General features: G+C 36.6%; 2 protein-coding genes across 3 annotated transcripts; one reads left to right on the top strand and one right to left on the bottom strand.

Moving 5' to 3' along the window:
- Positions 1-3324: 3324 nt before the first annotated feature.
- Positions 3325-4850, bottom strand: pnx (posterior neuron-specific homeobox). Its single transcript, XM_052116788.1, is given in 3 exon segments — positions 3325-3847; positions 4734-4820; positions 4823-4850. Coding segments are annotated over 3 exon segments (549 nt in total). The 3' UTR covers positions 3325-3413.
- Positions 4851-11455: 6605 nt separating this feature from the next.
- On the top strand, positions 11456-25182 carry ash2l (ash2 like, histone lysine methyltransferase complex subunit). 2 transcript variants are annotated; one of them, XM_052117462.1, is made up of 17 exons: positions 11456-11491; positions 12204-12270; positions 14538-14683; positions 14788-14876; positions 15217-15311; positions 15405-15500; positions 15786-15881; positions 17839-17914; positions 18009-18026; positions 18822-18930; positions 19501-19718; positions 20864-21031; positions 21111-21304; positions 21526-21618; positions 21713-21811; positions 23290-23349; positions 24010-25182. In XM_052117462.1, the coding sequence occupies exons 1-17, from the start codon at positions 11457-11459 to the stop codon at positions 24115-24117; spliced, it is 1767 nt and encodes a 588-aa protein (XP_051973422.1). In that variant the 5' UTR covers position 11456; the 3' UTR covers positions 24118-25182. The 2 variants fall into 2 exon arrangements, with proteins under 2 accessions (XP_051973422.1, XP_051973423.1); XM_052117463.1 differs by lacking the exon at positions 18009-18026.
- Positions 25183-25261: the final 79 nt, after the last annotated feature.

The following is a 25261-nucleotide window of genomic DNA, read 5'->3' as shown; positions in this document are numbered from 1 at the left end:
TCCAAGATTGAAACTTCCTTTGTTCATAATTACATCCATATTTAGCCTATAAGCATCCCAATCAAAACGAGAGCACTGACTTGTGAAAATACATTCATCAGACACATTGCATGAGTTTGAGACTCTCTCTCATTACTGGATCGCCGCATGACATTGTTGGTGTGTGACGCTTATGATTATGCCGAATGGCAGATCCAAGCAGATCAAACGTTTCTGTAGTTTTGATACTATGATTTAGGGGCTATTGGGGTTTTAATTTGCTGTGGTGGGAAATAAACCAAATAGACTGAATTGACTTGTTTATGTTACTTGTATCATCTGCTGAATAAAGCCTGCTGGAAGTATGATGCACATATTTACAAGTGTGATTCCGACTGTTGTGAGACAGGTTAGTTTTACCCTACTGATGATGATGTGTTGAATAGTAATCCTGCTCAGAACGAGAGGAACCGCAGGTTCAGACATTTGGTGCGTGTGCTTGGCTGAGGAGCCACTGGTGTGAAGCCACCATCTGTGGGATTATGACTGAACGCCTCTAAGACATGATACCGCAGCAGCACGGGACTCCGATTGGCCTGTGAGGGCCCGGTGAGGAGAGCCGTTCGAACCAGGGCGCGCCCGGAGGAGTGCTGCCCCTCTCCCATCATGCACTGCACGTTTGTGGAGAACCTGGTGCTAAATGACTGGCTGACGAAACAAAAATCAATACAGTAATTTGTGTAATTTTCTGTAATGCTGGTTATTTTCAAATGTATACTTGATATCACAACTCTTGCGGCCCGAAAAGCGTTGCAGCTCTCAATTCACTGTCACGGAAGGACAAGAGAAATGAACATCACCCTTTAACCTCTCAGCGCCCCCTAGTGTGAGAAGCACTGTATGAAAGGATGAGCACCACCCACTCGTTGATACATTGATAAATAAAACATCAAATTTAAAATCAAATTAAAACTGATCTTTGCATTTGAATTTAAATTCTGTCACTATTATTGCGTGATTATTAAGAAAAAGCTTTGTAAAAAAATAAATTATAATTCACAATTGCCGTTGTCGTGCCTGGAGATTGTGGTGAAAATGTAATGTCAAATCATCAATTTTATTTAATTTTTAATTTGACAGGGAGGATGCATTATTATAGAGAATATCAAAATGAAAATTAAATCATTTAATTGAATTTTTTAATTTTGGCACATATTTTAAGGACACTTTTTAATAATGAAATGGTTAATCGGGTATTTATTTTCATTTTTATGAATTTATTTAAAATGGACAAAATCTGCCTTTCATACTGAAGACTTGTTGCATAAAACATGATGACTGGAACAAACAACCGATCAATTGTTTTGATCATGAACAGGTCATTTAGAGTAGAAAATTAACTTCAGACTTCACAAAACAAGAAGTTACCAAATATAACAATAAAATTAGTGTAAAACAGTGAAACCATTCAAGCTCATTAATTATTTAAAAAGTTAAGATGAGTTTTCTCCTTTAGGATTTAAACATGATGAAGCAATGTAAAAAAAAATCACAAAAATTAGCATTTATATTCACTTATAAGAGCGTTAATAATCTTTTCTGCTATATTTATTTCACCACAAGAAAAAAAATAAAAATTCAGTCTGAGCAATACCAAATAAGGCCTAAAAGGTGAAGTCATTTAGTTAAATGCCAAGAGTTTGTAAAAATAACTGATTTAGTCTGCTTTCGGAAAAACACACTATGTCAGTCGTTGTGTCATCTTATAATGTTTCAAATGTTTTGCTTGAAACCAACAAATGTATGATTCAGTTCCTGGTTAGACTTGCTTTACAAGGATTAAGCAAACTCAAATAGTGGAATGAAAGAATCTCTTATAAAACCATGAATAAGCAACTATTTATTGCTAGTGCCAACTGACATCTGATGTTAATAAAATCCACGTGTTAAATTACAGACAGATGTTTGTCTGCTGGACTCATTCGGCGTCATTTCAAACATTTCTTAATGTTCTAATGTTACTACTGTTATCATTTGCTATTTCATCAGTCACCTCTTTCTTCCCTCGATCTGTAAATTAAAAAAATGTTTATCCCCTTTTTGCCCCAAATTGTAACGCCCAATTCCCACTACTTAGTAGGTCCTCGTGGTGGTGCAGTATTCTCCTCAATCCGGGTGGCGGAGGACGAGTCTCAGTTGCCTCCGCTTCTGAGACCGCCAATCCGTGCATCTGATCACGTGACTCGTTGTGCATGACACCGTGGAGACTCACAGCATGTGGAGGCTCATGCTACTCTCCACGATCCACACACAACTCACCACACGCCCCATTGAGAGCGAGAACCACTAATCATGACCACGAGGAGGTTACCCCATGTGCCTCTACCCTCCCTAGCAACCGGGCCAATTTGGTTGCTAAGGAGACCTGGCTGGAGTCACTCAGCTTCAAACTTGCGACTCCAGGGATGATAGTCAGCATCAATACTCACTGAGCTACGAATCTGGTGCTGTTTTTTAATTTACTCTAAAAACGTTTCACTTTGATAATGAAGGAAGCAATCTTTTTATAAAATGTAGCGTAGAAGAAGTACTTAGAAATTACATCTTTGTATTCATGTTGGTTTCATACATTTTCGAAGGGAAAAAATAATATACAAATTTGAAATGTATAGCATAAAAAAACATTAATGACTCACTGAAGTGATTAAAATATTTTATTTTATAATACCTGAATGCATTTGAGTATCCAAAAATCATTGACCCTTAGTGCAAAAATATAACATTTATTGTTCGTTTTACACGATGACACATAAAATTACATACATTTAAAATCCGATATAAATAAAATGATCAAATATAATGACAATTAGTTCAAACAAAAACTTAAATATCACAGTAAGTTGCTGGTGTCCATTCTTAAAAATGGGAATATTGCTTAAATATATTTGCAGCATCTTAGAGTAAAGAACCTTTTCTTATCAAGAACCGATTTTGTTAAAACACTTAAAATCATATTAAAAATAATAATAATAATAATAATATATATATATATATATATATATATATATATATATATATATATATATATATATATATATATATATATATATATATATATATTAGCCTATTTTTAAGATTTACACATTTCAATTTCAAAACAAAATTCCATCATTTTTAACAATTAAATGAAACATAAAATATTTAGATGTCTAAAATAAGTCATTTTCCTGGACTTTTGTTATGAAGTTGAAATGCTTATACCTTAAAAAAAACATTTTTCGGTTTTTCAGATCAGTGTATTGGTTCATGGGTTCTACAGTAGTTTATTTAGGTGGTTTTCTTAATAATTGGAGACTTAAAAGTTCTTTGTGGAACTTAACGATTCTTCTATGGCTGTAAACCGCTGTTTGGTTCCTACTGGAAGGATTGTTTGCTCAGAACAGCATAAGGGTCTTGTGAGGGTGAGTTGGGTTCAGGTAAGGGGTTTGTGGGTAATAATGCACAGGACTTGTATGCTGTCCAGGCAGGGCATACAGAAACGCACTTTGCGCAATCGCCTGAGCGGTGTAATAGTTCTGCTCTTCTCCTCCATGTCCCTCACGTTCCTTCTTCCATTTGGTGCGTCGGTTCTGAAACCAGATCTTCACTTGAGTTTCTGACAGACGGAGGGCTGCGGCGATGCCGTGCCGCTCAAACACGGACAGATAGTGGCTGTTCTGGAAGCTTCGCTCCAGTATGCGTAGCTGATCCAGTGTGAACGCGGTACGGATGCGCTTCGACTTGCCCTTTGCGCTGGAACCTCTGTGGTCTTCGCTGGATGCGGAGGAAGGGACTATGTCCATGTTATTTTCTTTATTTGTTGGTTCTTCTGAAATGTAAGAGGAAAAGAAACGCCATCAGAACAATATTATGTTTAGGGTCTGGTTTTAAAAGAATAGTTCATTAATTCGCCCTCATGCCATCCCAGATGTGTATGACTTTCTTTCTTCTGCAGAACACAAATTGAAGATTTTTAGAAGAATATTTCAGCTCTGTAGGTCCATATAATGCAAAGTGAATGGTGAACAGAACTGTAAAGCTCCATAAAGCACATAAAGGCAGCATAAAAGTAATCCATACGACTCCAGTGGTTAAATCCATGTCTTCAGAAGTGATATGACAGGTGTGGGTGAGAAACAGGTACATTTTTAAGTCCTTTGTTACTATAAATCTCCACTTTCACTTTTACATTCTTCTTCGTTTGTTTTTGGCGATTTGCATTCTTCATGCATATTGCCACCTACTAGACAGGAAGAAGAATTGTGACCTAAACATTACCTAAATATTGATCTTTTTCTCACTCACACCTCTCATATCACTTCTGAAGACATGGATTAAACCACTGCAAATGTATGGATTACTTTTATGCTGCCTTTATGAGCTTTTTGGAGCTTCAAAGCTCTAGCCACAATTCATTAAAAGGACCTACAGAGCTCAAATATTCTTCTAAAAATCTTCATTTGTGTTCAGCAAAACAAAAGTCACACATTTGTGGAATTTTAGCGTGAACTATCCCTTTAAGCTGTTAGATGTTTATGGTTAGCTTTAAGTTTGGGTTAGACTTGAGTTACACCTAGGAAACCTTTGCACGAGACAACACTTTCTTACGATTGAGCCATCTCGTACTATTATTACGACTTTCATGATATCTGGTTTATAATAAGTATTTTAATTTTTTTTATAAATTGCCTAAATAGAAAGCGCGGGAAACTGACCTAAGGTTGTTTTCTGTATCGTCTGGTGTTTCCCATTAAATTTCGATGGATCCAGAATATCTGCGACCGAAAAAGAGGTTTTTCCTGCAGTGCAGAAGTCCTAGTTTCTTCATGCATCTTTATAGTAAGTTAAGAGAGCTGTAAGAAAATGTGTCCTTCTGTCTCAAAGTCCTCTGATATCTGACTGTCTCCATCACTTCATATCCTTTATATACACTTCAAACACACGCGTGTAAAATTAACATGTTAAAGGACTTCAGCAGATTTAAACCAAACCATCAAACTCCTCCTCACACACTTTAACATGTGAATGTGTCTCAGTGGGTGACACGCTTTCTTTGCCATTTATTACCCTGCAGCTGGTTAAAATGTCGTCTTTTCTGAAGACCCGTGTAGTTTTTTGTATCAGCGCTTGTTGTTATTTGCAATTGTGTGATTTTACGGTGGCAGAACGCGCGAGAGGCTGTTGTCATGGAAATGAATCATCTTCAGTTCTGCAGGAGAGAAGTGTGCAGTAAAAATAAAATAGTAAAATAAGGTATTTAAAATGCATGATTAAATTATTTAATTCATTAAAATGAAACGTTTAAATAACTGTAAAAAAAAAAAAAACAACAACAAAAAAACATATATATATTTTTTTATTATTATTATTATTATTATTATTTATTTATTTATTTAATTTAAATAAATTTCCAATTATTTAGGTGACCAAATCACAAGAAGGTCAAATAATAATTAGTTAAAATAAGAAAACACTAAAAATAAAATACACTAAAGAAAGCACAATATATATATATATATATATGTGTTTTCTTTTAGTGTATTTTATTTTTAGTGTTTTATATACATATTTATATATATATACATATTATGCAATTATTTAATTCATATTATTTATTAGTTAAATATTTAATTTAATTCTCTCTCTCTCTTTTTATATATATATATATATATAATTGTTTTTATATTTATTTATTAAAAATGTTTACAAATATTAACACATTTCCAATATATATAGACACAAACACATATATTTTATTAAATATATATATAGTGTTTGCTTTAGTGTTTTTAGTGTTTTAGTATCTATCTTATATTATCTTATCTTAATATTTTAACTTTTTGGGATTTGGTCACCTAAATTATTTAACCTTTATTTTGAAATATTTTCTAACCTACTGTATTCAAAAGTCCACAATGCTAAAATCAATTTCATACTATAAAATACTATATACCATTTAATTTACTTAAAATAAATATTTAATAACTGTTTTTGTATGTGTTTATTATATATGTATTGTGTCTGTATATATTGGAAATATGTTAAGATTTATAAACATTTTAATTAATAAATAAAAACAATACATATATATATATATATATATATATATATATATATATATATATATATATATATATATATATATATATATATATATATAATTATGGACTTTGGAATACTGAATGTTTGAAATTATTTCAAAATAAGGGTTCAATAATTTAGATGACCAAATATTTTATATATTATAATAACATATTTTAAATAATAATAACCATTAATACTTTTGTAAATAGTTACAATGTTATTTTACAAAATAAACACTATATTGACAAGAAATTGTGCAATTTAGTTTATTAAGTATGTACTTATGTAGGATTGTATGTACTATTCTGTTAATAAACCTACTGCAGAGCAAGTTGAGTAACAGTTAAAGTTACATTTTAAAATGCAACCTATGAATGTATGAAATAGGACAGTTTACTCACAAGAAGCTCTTTTAGTGGGAAATTTTGATACATCTCTTAAAGTCTTTTTTATGCATTGTTGGTGTGTTAATATGTACTGGCAGCGCAAGGTTTAAGGTTTTAAGTATTTGTGCACATTGTAGAAGTAACTGTAGTCTATGATGGTGATATGCAGTTAATGTGTGCTCCTCTCTTCCTTAATGACTTGTGTGCACGGTAGGAGTATGCAGACAAAGGCAGTATAATGTTGTAAATAATCTGTAAAGTCTCCAGAGGTGGCCCACCGTGACAGCTGGCAGCATCCTCCCAGGCGCCAACAACTACTATACTGCTGGTATTCAGGGAGTGAGGTTTAGCCGGCCCACCGGGACAATTAGCAGATGTCACCAGTGTCTCTGACCCTGCCTGACCTGCATCTTTGTCCACAGCGATGAAGATGTGGAGTAGCACCAGCAAGGGTCCTACAGAAGGAGCGTGCCTGCAGCTCTGCGGTTCTACAGCTCAATTACACAGAGGAACTTCTCTAGTTGTGCTGTTGAAAACAGATTAACCTTATTAACCTGCATTTCTTACTCGCAATCTTTTGAAGTAGACCTCACATTAATTATTGACCACTGCATGGGTTTGGAGTTGTACAACTGGCTGATGAAGAAAGGGTCTGATTTAAGATTTTGTTTAATCTTATGCATGACAATAATGTGGTTTAAAAAATACATTGAATACCAGACAGTGTGCTCCAAAACTCTGAGACCACATTAAAAAGTCTGGCTTTTTTATTATTCAAACTAAAACGAATTCATCTTTAATGTTTGCTACATCCTTTAGAGTTGATGGTAAATGACACCAAACTGAGAGTTAAACCGTATCATTGTATCCTGTAATAGACGAATCACTGTCTTTGATAGTCCTGTTTCAGAGTAAACATGCAGGGGGTCATTTCATTCCTGAAACACTCTGTACCTCACAGATGGCCAACAATACAGAAGCGAGAAGGATACAACAAACGACATGTATTTGAACAATTCTCAAGGGCCTCTTTACATTCCACCAACAAGGTCATTCAGTCTGTGGGTGTCTGGCCTCTGTGGGTAACAACAGTCAAACAGAAAATTGTCCTGCAGTTTCAGAGAAACAAAAGGACGTTTTAGAGGTAATAGATGTTTAAACTGCATTTTACAGGTTTACGATGGATTTGATGATTGTCATTGTCTATTGAGAGAAAGGGACACTTTGATTTGTGACAATACTGTGTTTACACTGTGCTCAAGCATCTGTGCTCATAGAAAGACACTAGATGAATATTTTGCTGTTTTGAAAAGTTCTGAAAAGTTTGCTTAAGTTTAATACATTATGACAAAAAGAATAAAATGTGTTTATACACATGGTTAACAACAATGCACAGTCCTTTTAACAGGTGAACATCTGGAGATAGATGTGAAACTGAACTATTTTATAATCTACTATATGTACTATACTCTACTATGCTATGCTATGCTACGCTATACTATAGTATACTATAATATACTATCCTAAATTGATATACATTTTTACATTGAAATTAATGTAATAATGTAATGAATCAATAACAAGCCCAGTGTACCTGAATTCACCCTAATTTACCATACAGCGTTGTACCAAAATTAATATCATAAATGCCATCCTATACTATGCTATACTATACTATACTATACTACTATACAGTGTTTTACCATATATCATATCATACATGCCATCCTATACTATACTATACTGAAATGGGACACTTGTTGGCATTAAGATTAGTCAATAACAAGCCCAGTGTACCTGAATTTACCCTACTATACAGTGTTGTACCCTATGTCACATCATACATGCCATCCTATACTATGCTATACTATACTATACTATACTATACTACTATACAGTGTTTTACTCTATATCATATCATACATGCCATCCTATATTATGCTATACTATACTGAATTTGGACACTTGTTGGCATTAAGATGAATCAATAACAAGCCCAGTGTACCTGAATTTACCTTACTATACAGTGTTTTACCCTATGTCATACCATACTATTCTATACTGTACTATACTATACTATAGCTACTATTCCTTTATCTTACTACTATGCTTTATTATACTATACTGTAGCTACCAACTGTATTCTATACTATACAATAATATTGCTACTATTACTATACTTCACTATACAATTATTTTCTATACTATAGCTAATATTACAATACTATAGTTACTATTCCAATACTTTACTATAATATGCGATACTATACTCTACATTACTATGCTATATTATACTATACTGTAGGTACTATTCCTATACTATACTGTACCAAATATACTGTACTGTACTAGACTATACAGTATACTATGTTCTGTAATAAACTATAGCTACTATTACTATACTTCAGCTATACTATACTACACTAAATTGGGAAATGTTTTGGCATTAAAATTTATCAAAAACAAGCCCAATGTACCTGAATTCACCATACTATACAGTGTTTTACCATACGTATGTCATATAATGCATGCAATACTATACAATACTGTACTGCACTTTACTGTACTATACTATAGCTACTATTGATTTATATGACTATACTACGCTTTATTATACTATACTGCTATTTGTATTCTATTCTATACTATACTATGCTATAGCTACCTTTGCTGTATTTCACTATACAATGCTTTACTATACTATAGCTAATATTACAATACTATAGCTTTTATTCCAATACTTCACTATAGTTTGCTATACTATGCTATATTATACTATACTAAACTCGTGCACTTTTGGCATTCAGATTAATCAATAACAAGCCCAATGCACCTGAATTCATCCTACTTTACTGTACAGTGTTTTACCATATGTCATACCATACATGCCATACTAAACTACACTATATTATACTATACTGCACTGTACTATACTATAGCTACTATTACCAGGGCTGTGTGCTCAGTCCACTGCTGTTCACTCTGCTGACTCACGACTGTGCTGCAATCCACAGCTCGAACCACATCAAGTTCACAGATGACACGACCGTGGTGGGTCTCATCAGCATGAACGACGAGTCAGCATACAGAAAGGAGGTGCAGCGGCTAACGGACTGGTGTAGTTACTGTGTAACAGCTTCTTCCCCCAAGCCATCAGATTCCTCAATACTCAGAGACTGGACTGACACACACACACACACACCTGTACACCATCCAACTTTTGCACAGAGTCCAGAGTTGCACTTTAATTCACTGTCACTTTATAACTGGCTGCTACCTCAATAACTGCTATGTCCATAGAACACTGTTTCATATGTTATGTTTACATTTGGCATTTTTAGATAGTGTCATCTTTTTGCACTACTCAGATTACAAATGTGCATTGGTTGGCGCTGCATTGTCTCTTACTGTGCCTATGGTACTGTTCCTTTTAGTAATTTATTGTACTGTCCCATACGTTTTTGCACACGTTTGCACATGCACTTTATATAGGTATGTTAATTAGTCTGTGTAGTCATGTGGTTCTGTGTTTGTCCTATGTTGTTTTTATGTAGCACCATGGTCCTGAAGGAACGTTGTCTTGTTTCGCTGTGTATTGTACAAACTGTATATGGTTGAACGACAATAAAAACCACTTTAACACATTATGCTATATTATATTATGCATTTGGCAGGTGCTTTTATCCAAAGCTGTATCTGTACTGTAGCTACTATTCCTATTCTATACTATACTATACTATACTATACTATACTGTACTATACTATACTATACTGTACTATAGCTACTATTACTATATAATAGCTACTATTCTAATATTTTACCATATTCTGCTATACTATACTATACTACACTCTACTACACTACGCTATACTATACTATACTGTATTATACTATAGTATACTACACTACGCTATACTATACTGTATTATACTATAGTATACTACACTCTACTACACTACGCTATACTATACTGTATTATACTATAGTATACTACACTCTACTACACTACGCTATACTATACTATACTGTACTACTCTACTACACTACGCTATACTATACTGTATTATACTATAGTATACTACACTCTACTACACTATACTATACTGTATTATACTATAGTATACTACACTCTACTACACTACAATATAGTACACTATGCTATACTATACTGTATTATACTATAGTATACTACACTCTACTACACTACACTATACTATACTATATTATACTATACCACACCACACTATAATATACTATACTATGCTATACTATACTGTATTATACTACACTACACTACACTACACTACACTACACTATACTATACTATACTATACTATCCTATACTATACTATAGGGGAGACCATGGCTAGCTGTCACATGAGTAACTTGTCATACATCTCTGTAAATATAAGGCTTTAAGTCAAAAGTCTAATTCCACAAATGCTTGTTTTCTCTAGTGGTTTTGTATGCTGGTTTCAAACATCTGTCTGAAATTACTGTTGAATATTTTGTGAATTCTCTCCTGCAAACTAAAATTCTTTCAAAGCATTGAAGAAGTTACCAAAAACAGACTTTTACACCAATTAACGTGACCCTATCGCAAAAATAGTAAGACGATATAAATTTACGAGATAAATAGCACAGAGCAGAACTTCATTGGCAATTAAAATGCGCATGTGTACAGAAAGCTTCCCTGAAATAGATTTCAAAACTGTTTATTACAACTTTTCTCAACGATGGAATTGCACAATTAACCAGCAGGTGCCAGTGAAAGTAATCACACTCGCGGAGAAGCCGCTGAATCATCGCCCATTGTACACTACAAAGAGGCCCCAGTCTGTTCCTGGAAGGCAGCAAATGCCCTAACCCCGCCCCTACCCTGAGGACCCTGCCAGGAACATACTGCGGCACCTTTCTCCCATCGCGTGAATCATCGCGAGATTTCATTCACTGGTCGTTATTTTAAGATGGCTGCAGAGGCGCGCGGAGAAACAACAGAAGGGTGAGAATCAATGAAAATGCGTATTTATCAACACAACACCGATATTAATAATCAAATAGACTCTTAACGTCTTATACACACGTATATATAAGACAGCTGAGGTAAAAAGATAACTGTTCAGAGAATAAACACCGCAACAAACTGAAATCAAGCGGTTTAATGAAGTGAATGTGCGAATTGTATGTCCTGTTTGATTTAATCTCTTGTGTTCTTTAATTTAATTCACGTGTTGTTGAAATTATTTCGCTTAAACTTTATGCTTACTCCGTTTTCTGTGTTTTACTTTATTTTCCCCGATGACCTTTGCCAAAACAAACGTATACAAATACTCTCTATATCGTATTATTGTGTTTAGATGAGTTATGCTTAAATTATTAGTATTCTGAAAGACATTTAGACTTCTTATTCATACATTATGCATTTTTTATTCCATAAGGTCCTCTTGCATCAAAAGCTGTCATAATTTAGTTTTGCATGTCAGATTTCCACCCTCTCCCTGACCTTAACAATGAAAAATATATATTTTCCTCTATAATTGATCATTTATGCTTCTAAATTATTTGTACTTTTGACATGTTTAAAAAAAAATGTACTCATTGTTGTGTCAGTATCCTTAAAAAATACACTTATTTCCAAAAAGTTCCATTAAGTGTGATCTAGTGAGCAGTTTTATCACTTTATATATCTCTTCTATATAATATGTGTTTTTCAGAGATGCTTCATTTGGTGATCTGACTACAAATATGGAGGCGGAGTCTTCCAGTGGGAAAGAGACTATGGTAGGTGTCCTGTGTTGATGTATTTACTATTGAAACTGTAAGTTGGGGTTGGACATCAAAAGGCCTTTCCCTTTGTTAAATAGCCTATAGACTTTGGTTTATGTCACAATCCAGCAAAAACATAAATTGCTACTTGCACTAACATACAGATGACTTCAAAGCTAACAGACCTGGACTAAAAGCCACAGACCTCTTAGTTTTTGTGGGGTCTTTTAGAATGATGTCATCAATATTTAACCCTGTTTACACCAGCTATACGTAAGTTACAACTTAGCCTAGTTCTGGAATAAATGGGCTCCAAGTCATAATTTACGCACTACTAAATATTTGAGCGTTGCACCATTAAACTTGGGACATGGACATGTCCCTATGTATACACTAAATATTTATGGCAGTCTCTGACCAGGAGTAACGGTTTGAATAAAAAGCAGACTGATATTTTATGACATCAGTGAGCTCATGTTTTGTGTGATGGGCATCAATCCTTTTGTATGATGCGTTCATACAGTATGATGTTTACCTTTACGAGAGCGAAAATACAAACTTTTAAGTGTCTCTTCAGCATGAAACTGATCTAACGGTGCAGTTATGTTATTATAGGATATTAAAATGAATAAACGTCTGTTGTATTAGTATTTATATATCACCCCTGATGTATTTTAGATACAGTTCCTATATATTGTTATTTACACAGGGCGAATACTATTTATCAAATCGACTTTTATCACGTATCGTATTTTAATGGGGATATCATTTGTAACAGCTCACAGTTACATGAGCAAACAAGGTTTGGGCGCTAAGCGTAACAAGATCAAACTGAAATGCATGGCTTTTTAATACTTCTGTGTACAAATTTGAAGGCTGTTTATTGGATCAATACAGGTAAACGTCATATTATGCGACTATGCATTACTTGAGATCTTACAACCTACTAGTTAAGTCTTGCATGAAGAACAGGTGGTGCAACAAAATTAAGCACCAACTTAGTTACAAACTAACTAGCTGTTACTAAGCCCTTACTGTGAACTTTACATCCTAACTGATGTGAGAACTTGGACACAGCTGGTGCAACCCTACCATGGTACTAAGATGAGTTTCGGGTGATCCGATCAGTGTTGGATGTAATTTACGGGTGTGTAGTATCACGACCCGGCCTCCGCCCTGCCACACAATTACTTTCAGACAAATTAGTGCAGTAATCTAATTACACTGTAGAAGATGTAATTAGTAGTTAGTTATTTATTACTTTTGTTAGAGTAAATTATCCAACACTGGATCCGATAGCAATTGGTTTGACGCATTTGATGTGTATCGGTCTTGAATGCACAACCCTTTACCTGTCAATCAACCACTGCACTAATACAAGAGTTTAAACTTTGCCGGTTACGAGCGGCTTAAAAAGGATATACAGTCTGATCGGAAAAATTGGAAAAAGACATAAGCTTGAGAAATTCACTGATTTTCTTCAGTGTTTCTGACCCTGTTTCCACCCGGTATTACGATGCATCTCGGGTGATCTGATCAAGTGTGGTCAGGCGAGACACATCACTGTTTACACCTGGTCACTTAAATGCGTCTCCTGTGACCACTTGTGATCAGATTTGGAGGGGAGGGTCTCTGTTTCATGATGACATACATTAATCACTATGTCAGTGTGTTACTGCATGAAAGCTTTTTCTCCCAGATGCAGATGAAATGTAATCTAATGCATAATTTAGAGCAGAATTATCCAACATTTTAGTGGATTACATGTATTAAAGGAGCTTCAGGTGTTCGTTCTTCTCATTTATGTTGATGTCAGACACACTAAAGAAGATCCGTGAAGCTCTCGTGGTTGAGTATGTATCCACTTTTTTCTAATTTTCCAATAGGACGATTATTTTTTTAAAAGCCGCTCGTAACTTGTAAAGTTTAAACTCTTGTTTTAGTGCAGTGCTTGATTGACAGGTGAGGGGTGGAGCTTAACTTCTGCCAGGGCGCATATAGGATGGATTACTGTTTAAACCTCAAATTTGATCCGATCACGAAACGTTTTAGACCTGTATTTAGCGCTGAACACGTATGATCGGATCACCCGAAACGCATCTTAATACCAGGTGGAAATGAGGTCTCTTATATCAACATGCAGTGAAAGAGATGAGTTGCACACACATCTGAAGCTCAGTTAATACAAGTACTCCACTGAAACAATGGATAATTCTGCTTGAAGTGTTGTGTTTGTGCTTTGATTGAATTTCACCTGTACGTGTTTTTCAAATTCCACTCAGGACATGGCAGGTGACAGTTCAGAGGCGGCTGACGCTCAGATGGGATCTGGAGACGACGAGAACGGCCGTCAGCTGGGTGAATTTGAGCTGCAGTGTGCGCTGTGCATGAAGTGGTTTACAGCCGACACTTTCAGCATTGACACGGCGTATGTTCGTCTCTTTTAATCACCTCACTTACTCTGTCTGTATTAAGAGAGAGAGAGATAACCCACACTCATGTATGTAACTGGTCTGTTTCCTCTTCCTGCAGAACTTGCCTCCCATTCATGACCAACTATGTGTTCCACTGCAATGTCTGCCACCACAGTGGAAACACTTACTTTCTGAGAAAACAAGCTAGTAAGTGGATTTGCTTTGGTTATACATGGATCAACTATTCACAGTTTTGTTTTCAGATGGTGAAAGTGAGCATGAAATCAAAGTTGACTGTTACTGTCATAATACACATTCCTTGTCTTATTGTGCAAACTTCATCAGTGCACATCAAACTCTTTTTCGTAAGCACATTTTCATTTGTGATGGGCTGGGTTTTTTTTCACAATCTAATTAAATCTCATTGGGTAACATAAAACCCTATTATAAGTCTAATTTCAGAAGTGAATTGAATCCAAATGCAGCTTCGTGTTGTCTTTTAAGGACTGCCCATCTATTCAGTAGTGGAACATTTTTACATCCACAGATCTCAAGGAAATGTGTCTCACCGCTTTGGCAAATCTGACATGGAGATCCAGAACTCAAGATGAGCATCCCAAAACAATGTTCTCCAAAGACAAGGTACTGTTAAGACATCTGAAGCTAACAGGCTATATTGACATGTTGTTTGTTTTGTGTTGTTGTTTCAGTGTTTCTGTTTGATATATTTTAAAGGACATCATACCGTTCATTGACAAATATTGGGAGTGTATGACGACCCGCCAAAGACCTGGCAAACTGACCTGGCCAAATAACATTGTGAAGACAATGGTGAGTGATACAGATGTTTACTGCACTGAAAACCAGGGACCAAACACGGTTCAAGGAACAACAAAAAACCGAAAACGGGAATCAAATCCCTTTCAATTTGTTCAGAGAACAACTTTGTTTTTAAGTGTTGGTAATCGGTTAATGACTGGTTAATTATTTCAATAATTGTATTCATGATTCCGTAGACCAAAGGGTTTATCACCGTAACTTTTCAGAACTACACTTCTTGTTGGTCACAATATGGTTTATAATGTTTAGCAACTTGTGTTTTATTTTTTTACTTAGTGTAAAGAGCGGGATGTTTTCCTGGTGAAAGAGCATCCAGATCCTGGCAGCAAAGACCCCGAAGAGGACTATCCCAAATTTGGTTTGCTTGATCAGGTACAAACTTTTTTATGTTAGCCATATGGACATAGTGGCTAATAATGAAAGACCGATATATCGGTTTTACGATCCACCGTGTTCCTCTGTGGCTGGAGGGTTCTACAGTATAACCGTGGCCTCTATAAATATTAAATATCAATAAATATTAAACCTCATCTGGTTAATATATATGAAAAACCTAATTTCGTTAATACATAATATAGAGATTTGTTTTTGTTTTATTTCGATTTTTAGGTTGTATTTTGGTGTAATAATAAGCTACATCTGTGATTTTATGTCTGTGCCAGTCACAGTTAGGAAAGTTTTTTTTTTTTTTTTATTTATTTATTTTTTTTTTTACATTCATTAAATCGGAATTTGTATAAATTTAGCAATTTCGGAAATTAGGAAAAATGCAAAATTAAGAAAAAAATGTGGCCAATTTTCTTTTCTTCTATAAATCGATTTTCAAAACTATCAACCGATTGATCGATAATCCGCTAAATCCACTAGTGGTCGACCTCTAGTGTCTAATATAAAAATGTTATACGTGCATAATGCACAATATACACTTCATATTTAAAAAAAAAAAAAACCTGTATATGAAATAATATACAGTATGCTACAATAAATACGGTAGTGTGCTTCATTAGCTGGGGTTTTTCATCCAACTATTTTTGCGCATTTTTAATTTTTGCATAAGAAATCCTGAATGGAAGCGCTTGATATGCGAATAAACTCAAAATATGGGAACAATTTAATGCGCTAGGTAGAGGTGGATTATCTAGAGTTTCGCATTAGTTAAAATGATGGGGATGGAAAGTTAATTAGCAAAACGGTGATGCGTTTTGACCATTTGTGCACATGTTATGAGTGCAATGGCTTAATGTAGTGTTCATTTTGTCAGCTGTTTTTTAATTTAGTCTTAGTCCTGTGTCAAATGTTCTTTTTAGGTTTGATCATACTTGGTCAACTAAGTTTTAGTTGACAAAGTATGGGCATTTTAGTCTTATTTTAGTCACATTTCGACTGATGCACTTACTGTGCTTGCTTAGTGATATGCTGCGTGCAGGACAGGAAAGGCTGCTCATACCATCCAATGAACAGGATATCTGGATTGTAATTTAAAAAAAAAAAAAACATCTTTAATATTTTGTCTCTTTTTTTTGCCAACAAAAATAAAGAGATTTTGGTAGTTACATTTTAGTCTCATCTTTTTTCTTCAACAATATTGCATGTTGATAGTCACAGTTCGTGTTTAATGACGTCAGTGCCGTCTCGTCATCGTCTGGTGGTATTCATGGAAAAAAAAGGTCGTTGACGAACATTTTCCGTCAAAGTTTTTGTTAACTAAATTAACACAAGACCCAATGAAAAGTCAGACCTCGGCTCACAATTCTTCGAACATAACCCTTGACATTTAGAAGTGTTTACCCCACAGCTGGTCATTAAAGTGGGTCTTCACATTATGCTAGAACAGTTTTGAGAGCGGGCGCTTGCAGGAATATGGAGGCTGGTGGCGTGTGGGCACAGCAGCCGTTTAAGCCCTCGTTATATCAGATATTACACTTATTCTGTGGCGTCTCTTGGCAGAATTTGAAAAAACGAGGTACAGCTGCTCCAAGACAAAACGATAATGCGAGTGACGTATCGGATGAATATGTGCATCGATTCAAATTTTCATTAGTCATATTTTTAGAAATGCACTTAGAAATGCTAAACATTTAGATGGAAACCCAGTTATTGTTGTCACATGACCTTACTACATTGCCCGCTAAGTGGTGTCCAGTTAGCTCATAAATAAATATGGCTGTTTTCTGTTTTTAATACCATTTTGTGTTTTTGTCTTAACATTTGGCAGTGCATTCTACTATTTTCAAAAATGGCATTTTGAACATACCCAGTGTTTTAGTTTTTCTGTGAATTTCTTTTTAAAAGACATTTTTTGAGTTTGTCGCGCTCTTTGTTTTTTCAGTATCTGGGCAATATTGGACCATCATATGACAACCAAAAGCAAATGACAACAATCACCGGTTCTGGAGGGTTGAATGGTGAGCTGAACTATTCTAAACGTATAAATCACAGATATAGTTGCACATTTCCTTCATTGAGGGAATCCTATTAAAGCTGTACATTATATTTCAGGTGGAGCAACTTTTTCAGGTGAATATGGAGCCGTTTTCATGTGCCGTTTAAGATGAAAGGCTTATGTTTGGTGCTTCTGTCACCTCCCCTTGCCTTGCATTTGATTTTAGCGCTCTCCAATTATTTGCTTGCTCCTTTTGGCCACACCCCCTAAACCTGCAGCCTGATATCTACCTAAGGTGTGTTCGACTCCACGCAGCATTTCACCGACCAATCAGCGCTTGACTTGAAGCAATGCATGCCAGCTAGGGAAAGTTTGACGACACCACTGCTACGAGAGCGAGTCGAGGCTAGCCGCCTGGCTTGAATGGTGCAGTTGCTCCAAAGCTTATTCACGATTGGGGGCTCTTTTTAACTCCTCCCCTGACTGCAACCGGCAAATCTAACCGATCGGTCAAGCAAGGCACAGTTGAAGTCGAACACACCTACTAATTCATGCTTCTGTGTGCTTGTGCCCCCTCTCTTACCTGTTGCACACAGCAGTTGATTTGAAATCTAACCGCCATGGCTTTTGGCCCATATAAATGAACTTTGGCGCTTCATAATTGGCGTGTTTTGTCAAACGCTGTGGCCGTTAGATTGAACTCAAGCCTTGACCAACACTCAGCAGGGCTGCTCGCGCTCTCCTGACTGCTAGGTTGTGCTAAATAAACTTGGTGTAGCTGAAATGTTAGAGGAGGGTTTGGCTGATTAATTGGGCTGAAAAGTTAACTTGACTAAATCGGAGCATGCAAGTTAGGTTGAATCTACGCCAATAGTGTTTGTAGAAAGGATGGTCTTCGAACTGTGTCTCTTACTTCCTGTGTGTCCCAGGTGGACTTCCTCCAGCTACTTCTGGTAAAGGCAGAGGAGCCAAACGCAAACAACAGCAACAACATCAACAGGACGGAGCTGCTGCTGGAACAGCCAAGAGAACACGCAGGTAAAAAAACAAAGCCAATATTAGGGCTTTAATTACTTCCCACATACAGTGGCAAAAATAGTATGTGAACTACGTGCATTTATTTATAAATTTGTCTTAATCTGGTTTGATCATCTAAGTTACAGTGCTGTGAAAAAGTATTTGCCCCATCCTGATGTCTTCTGTCCTGATTGCACTAAATACTTAATTGGATATATCTTGGTATAATTTGTCATTTTGACATAATACAAATTTGAGTTGAGATTCACTGAAATTTCAACCGCTTGCACTAACGAAATTATTACATTTAAGGAATGTTAGGGTAACCCTAACTCTAACCCCTGACCTAAACACCTAACCCTAACAAGTTAAGCTTAATCAACTGCATTTGAGGCCACATTAAACCATATGAGCGAATTCATCACTCTAAAATCTTGTTAACGTGTATGTTTAATTCTTGTGGCTATACTTTTGAACGGCCGTATTTGAATGTTTATATTGGACTCTTTCCACTCCATTAACAAAATACAATAGCTTAAATTTGATACTAGAACATGGGGGTTTTGATTGTGTTTTATTCTTTTTTCCTAGTGACCCACTGTTTTCCGCTCAACGTCTGCCGCCTCACGGATATCCACTTGAGCATCCCTTCAATAAAGACGGTTATCGTTATATCCTAGCAGAGCCGGATCCCCACGCTCCCGACCCAGAGAAACTAGAGCTGGACTGCTGGGCCGGAAAGCCCATTCCTGGAGATCTGTACAGAGCCTGTCTGTATGAGAGAGTGCTGCTGGCACTGCATGATAGAGGTACATCCACAGCATATATATACATTTACAATTGAATGCAACAGATAAGTATCAAGAGTATTTAAGACAACAACGAACCCCATTTACTTCCTATTGGTCTTCTTGTGTATGATTCACCTGTGCATGTTATTCTAAAGAAAAATATTTGAATTCATAGTCCTTCAAAATCAAATAACTACGTTTCACCATCCAATCAAATCCTGATGCATTAAATCTGTCCTACATTATTTCATACTAAATATTCACCATTAATCAATTGCATGAAAATTGGAATTGTGCGCTTTTTTGAAATAGTTTATTTTTGGATTATTTAAGTTATCCAAACATTTTAAAGTTACCATAAATTCAAAGTGAGCTCTTTTTTTCCTGTCTCTGTCTCTGTTCTTATTGTGCATAATTCATCAGTGCACATTATTCTATAGAAGAAAGTTAACATGAACAAACACTGAACAACACTTATTCTTGTTTAACCATTGTTTAATGCATACCTCTGATCTTTAGTGACCCGGAAACTCATTCCAACCCCTGTATCTCATCCATTGTTTGGAATTATGCCCACACCTCTTTATTATTCCTCAATCTTTCTCTTCTTAATAGTGTAACAAAACATAACAAGTGGATGTGGCCATTTAAGACCTGAGATTTTTGTTTTTGCGCTTCCTTAAAAACTTATTTTGGGGGATTTTTCTCCCATATCTTTCCCCCAAGTTGGAATGCCCAATTCCTAATCCGCTCCAAGTCCTTGTTGTGGCATAGTCACTCGCCTCAATCCGGGTGGCGGAGGACGAATCTCAGTTGCCTCCGCGTCTGAGACAGTCAATCCGCGCATCTTATCACGTGGCTTGTTGAGTGCGTTACCGTGGAGACGCAGCGCATATGGAGGCTTCACGCTATTCTCCACATCACGCACAACTCGCCACGCGCCCCACCGAGAGCGAGAACCACATTATAACGACCATGAGGATGTTACCCCCCTGTGACTCTACCCTCCCTAGCAACCGGGCCAATCTGGTTGCTTATGAGTCCTGGCTGGAGTAACTCAGCACGCCCTGGATTTTAATGTTAAATACATGAACATTGTATTAACATTTTTTACAGCATTTGCAATGTTCTTTATTGCCTACCTTTTATCAAAATAATCACAGCTCCGCAGCTAAAGATATCAGATGACCGCTTGACTGTGACCGGTGAGAAGGGCTACTCGATGGTCAGAGCGTCTCATGGGGTCAGGAAGGGGGCGTGGTACTTTGAGGTCACCGTAGACGAAATGCCACCGGACACTGCGGCTCGACTGGGCTGGTCACAACCACTAGGTCTGTATCACACTTGTTAAAGACAAACACCTGTTTATCTCTCCTATTTATTTACAGTGTCTGTTGTGTGGTATTTCAGGTAACCTTCAAGCTCCTCTGGGTTACGATAAGTTCAGCTACTCCTGGCGCAGTAAGAAAGGAACTCGCTTCCATCAGTCTATAGGAAAGCATTATTCTGATGGATACGGACAGGGCGACATTCTGGGCTTCTATATTGAGCTGCCCGACGGCACCGAAACCGCCAAAGCCCTGCCAGATACCTACAAGGACAAAGTAGGAACACACCAACTTCTCAATGCACCGTGTTTATTACTGCAGAAAATTTATTTTCGTCCATGTCTATTAAATTTGAGGTCATCTATATGCTAGTGGACATCAACACGTTCTCTTCTGGACCAAAAATGTTTGCGCACTTGGGCGTTTACAGGTTTTTATCAAGTGACAAATGTTGCTGTAAACTTACTGAAATGTTAACGTGTCATTTAATCTTTAAGGCGCTGATCAAATTCAAAAGCTACCTGTACTTTGAAGAGAAAGATTACGTGGACAAAGCCGAGAAGAGTTTGAAACCAACCAGTATCAGCCGAGTGAGTGTTTTAATGCACAATATTGATCCATTTTAATGTTGTTCAATTATGTTATTATGATGACATCACTGATGTGTAAAATGTTTTTTTTAAGATGATATTTTTCAAGAATGGAGTGAATCAAGGATTGGCCTATGAGAATCTGTTCGAGGGCATGTATTACCCCGCCATATCCCTCTACAAGAGCTGTACGGTACGTGATTATATGTCTTAGCTCTTTTGAGAAGCAAAAGTCGATATAAATTATTTTACAAATGTATGTCCCTCTTAAGCCTCCTACACACTACATGACTTTCAAAGACGTCGGATCGCGGTACCGTTCATATCACACAACTGTCTGTCTTGTCATTGAAGTCGTGGTGTTTTCAAATTGCACGAGGAATCTGCAACAGGGGTGAACACATTACAAAACATTTCACTATTGACGAATCCCCGACGACTCTGCCTGGACTCCAAATTAAGTTTTACAACCGAGTACACGTTAGAAGTGATGCGATATACGAAAACAAATGCATGATCATATGTTCTGCATTTCAGAATATGATGTGCATGTTTTTAATCATATATTTTATTGGTTACAATATGAAAAAGTAGCTTCTACTGAAAAATCGACCTATTTGCTTCCCTGACTGTCCAAGAGAATTGGCGATTTCTCTCCAACTCTTCTCTTCCTCCACCCGGTTGTGCAACAGTTCAGAGGAAACATCAAATAGGCACTGTTGCTCCTGCCAATGTCCCACTAATGTTTCCTCCATTTCTTCGGTCCAATGAGACTTTCTTGATACCGCCATGCCAGTTGATGTTCTGTTGCAGGTACATCAGGACTCCTCCCACTGAAACTTTTCTTGCTCTCTCATTGGCTGTAGGTCAACACTGCAGTTGCAGTCAAACTGTATTTCACATTGCACGATTTGGAGTCGCAGACGGGTCCAGATATTTAACATTCTAGATATCTCGCTGACATCGGCGACACGTTGATACTTCTCTCAAATCACGTCTTTGATAGTTCATACATTGCGATTGTCGCTCAAGGGAGTGAGCTCCGATTTGCCTAGGATTTCAGGCTTTTGTCGGCGATCTCCACAAATCTGTCGGCGAGCAAAAATCGGGCTTAAAATCGTGTAGTGTAAACTCGGCATTAGGTGTGTAATAAGTGTTGCTCTGTGGCGGAGGGCGGGGCCGGGTCGTGATCCTACACACCCGGTCCCGTATTAGGCTAATTATGCCTCCGTGAGGGATAAAGGTCGACTGCAGAGGATCGTGCGGGAGAGAGAGATCGTTAACGGACATGTCCGTCGTGTGTGTGTGTGTGTGTGTGTGTGTGTGTGTCCTTGTTTTAAGTTGTTCATTAAAATATTATTTACATTGTCAAGCCGGTTCTCGCCGCCTCCTTTCCATTGGTCTCTTTACACATGACGGACATGTCCGTTAACGATCTCTCTCTCCCGCACGATCCTCTGCAGTCGACCTTTATCCCTCACGGAGGCATAATTAGCCTAATACGGGACCGGGTGTGTAGGATCACGACCCGGCCCCGCCCTCCGCCCTGCCACACTCTGTTTATGGTGCTGTTTTAAACCAAATCGAACTGAAAGCAGTGCTGTCACTTACCTACTCAACTGAAACCGATGAAATTGTTTTACCTCATGCTACATTTTTCTCCCTCTTCAGGTGTCTGTTAATTTTGGACCACACTTTAAATATCCTCCAAAAGACGTCAAGTTTCAGCCAGTAAGTGTGAAATTCAAACATTTTCTAGACTGTGTGTTTTATTAATTGGGTGTTTTTCATATAGGAAAGATTTTTATCAAAAAGGTTGATTGTTTACATCAAATTCTAGGCTGCTAATCCACGTTTGATGTGCAATCAGGGTTCCCACAGTCATATAAAATGTAGAAATATCAGCCAATTTTCCAATTGTGATTTCCAGGCCTGGAAAAGGCATTAAAGTGAATGAGATCTTAAGAAAAGCTCTGAAATATCTGCAGTGTATACAGATGAAGGCAGAAGTTTACATACACTTAGGTTGAAGTCATTAAAACACATTTTTTTTAACCACTCCACAGATTTCATATTAGCAAACTATAGTTATGGCAAGCCGTTTAGGACATCTACTTTGTGCATGACATGAGCAATTTTACCGTTTGTGAAATTCTAGCAGTGCAAAGTTTACAAACTGCAACTCTGCTGTCAAAGTCATTTCACACTAGAGACATTTCATTAAATATCTCATTGGCTAGTAATGGCTCTATGGAAGGGCCGCCTCTATACAATGATTTGTATAAAATATCATGGAGTGGGGACCCTGTACAGAAATTCATAATGACACTAAATCTGTTCCATCATAATGTGCAGCATTTGTAATTTTTCCCTGTTGTTGTGTATGATCAGATGAGTGACATGGGATGGGGCGCTGTCACTGAACACACACTGGCAGACATTCTGTACCACGTCGAAACCGATGTAGACGGCCGACGCAGCCCCCCATGGGAGGGTTAAACCGAACCATCATCTGAGAACACAGACTGTCTTACAAGGATGCCAAATTAATTTCCCATAAGGGTTGAGTATGCAACTGCTCATAAACGCTCGTGACAACAGTTCAATAGTGCTTTACATGTGACTCGCAACCTTTTCGGTCATTTACTTGCATCTTTTAATCCCACACACACACTCTACCATACAGGTATTAATACTGCAGCTGAACTTGATGTAAACGGCTAGAATATGATGTGAATGCGCTTTTGAATGGTGTATTTGTATGCAAGTAGGGTTGATGTTGTGTTTTAGGTTACCCATTACATTTCCTCGTACTGCAGTTTTATCTTGGGGATCGGTCATGCTAGTTAATGTCCTGAATCTCACACAAAACCGGCCAAGAACATGTCTAGGTCCGAAATCAAAAATGATATTTAGCTTTGATGTAAATGAAGCCTATTTTTAGGACTTTTTTTTTTATTTTTATTTTTTTAACATTATTTTCATCTCATATATTTCATCAAAAATCTCATAACTGTAATGCAAAAGTTTAAATTGTAGTATTTATACGTGATGGTAGTATTTGCTGTACTGCCTTTGTTGATTTTAGTAATACAAATAACACTATTGGAGTAATGAAAATCATGAATGGAGAATTATTAAGGGGGTGAAAACATGCTTGATTGTCATGACAAGAAATTCCCAATGCAAAAAAAAAGAGGTCTTAAGACCTTAATAGTCCTAAAAACAGACTTAATGTTCTTTACGCAAATTATTATTTCTTTCTTTAGATTTTGGGGGCCCTTCCAGTCTTGCGATGGTTAGTTTTGTGTGGCATTTTAGTTCATCCTTTGCTAATCTAAACTGCTCAATTCCTGTTTTGGTTAACTGTACTTTAAACTGTGTACGTCTGAATTAATTCAGTTGTTTGAGAAGTGTGTGTCTGACCTGACAGTGTTCTCAGACATCATTTTTATCCAGTGTTCATTTGTTAATTGGTTTGCATTATTTGATTAGATGTAAAATATGATTTGTTCCCCCCTTAAACCATGTTTGATACATAAACTTGTTTTAATAAAGTTAAACCATAGGTTTATAAACCGCTTGAGCAGTTTTTATTTCCATAAATGTATGTTTTATGATATACCCACCCTTTGAGGCTTTA

This window comes from Xyrauchen texanus, chromosome 44 (assembly GCF_025860055.1).
Source record: "Xyrauchen texanus isolate HMW12.3.18 chromosome 44, RBS_HiC_50CHRs, whole genome shotgun sequence".
Lineage (NCBI taxonomy): Eukaryota > Metazoa > Chordata > Actinopteri > Cypriniformes > Catostomidae > Xyrauchen > Xyrauchen texanus.
This window is presented reverse-complemented; position numbering and strand designations above follow the sequence as displayed.

What these genes read in the sequence shown, in the direction of transcription:
- ash2l (XM_052117462.1), top strand. Translation starts at nt 11,457, where the DNA reads ATGGCTGCAGAGGCGCGCGGAGAAACAACAGAAGG. An exon ending in CTTTCTGAGAAAACAAGCTA is followed by an intron (nt 14,877 to 15,216) that starts GTAAGTGGATTT and finishes TTACATCCACAG; the next exon opens with ATCTCAAGGAAATGTGTCTC. An exon ending in AATTTGGTTTGCTTGATCAG is followed by an intron (nt 15,882 to 17,838) that starts GTACAAACTTTT and finishes TTGTTTTTTCAG; the next exon opens with TATCTGGGCAATATTGGACC.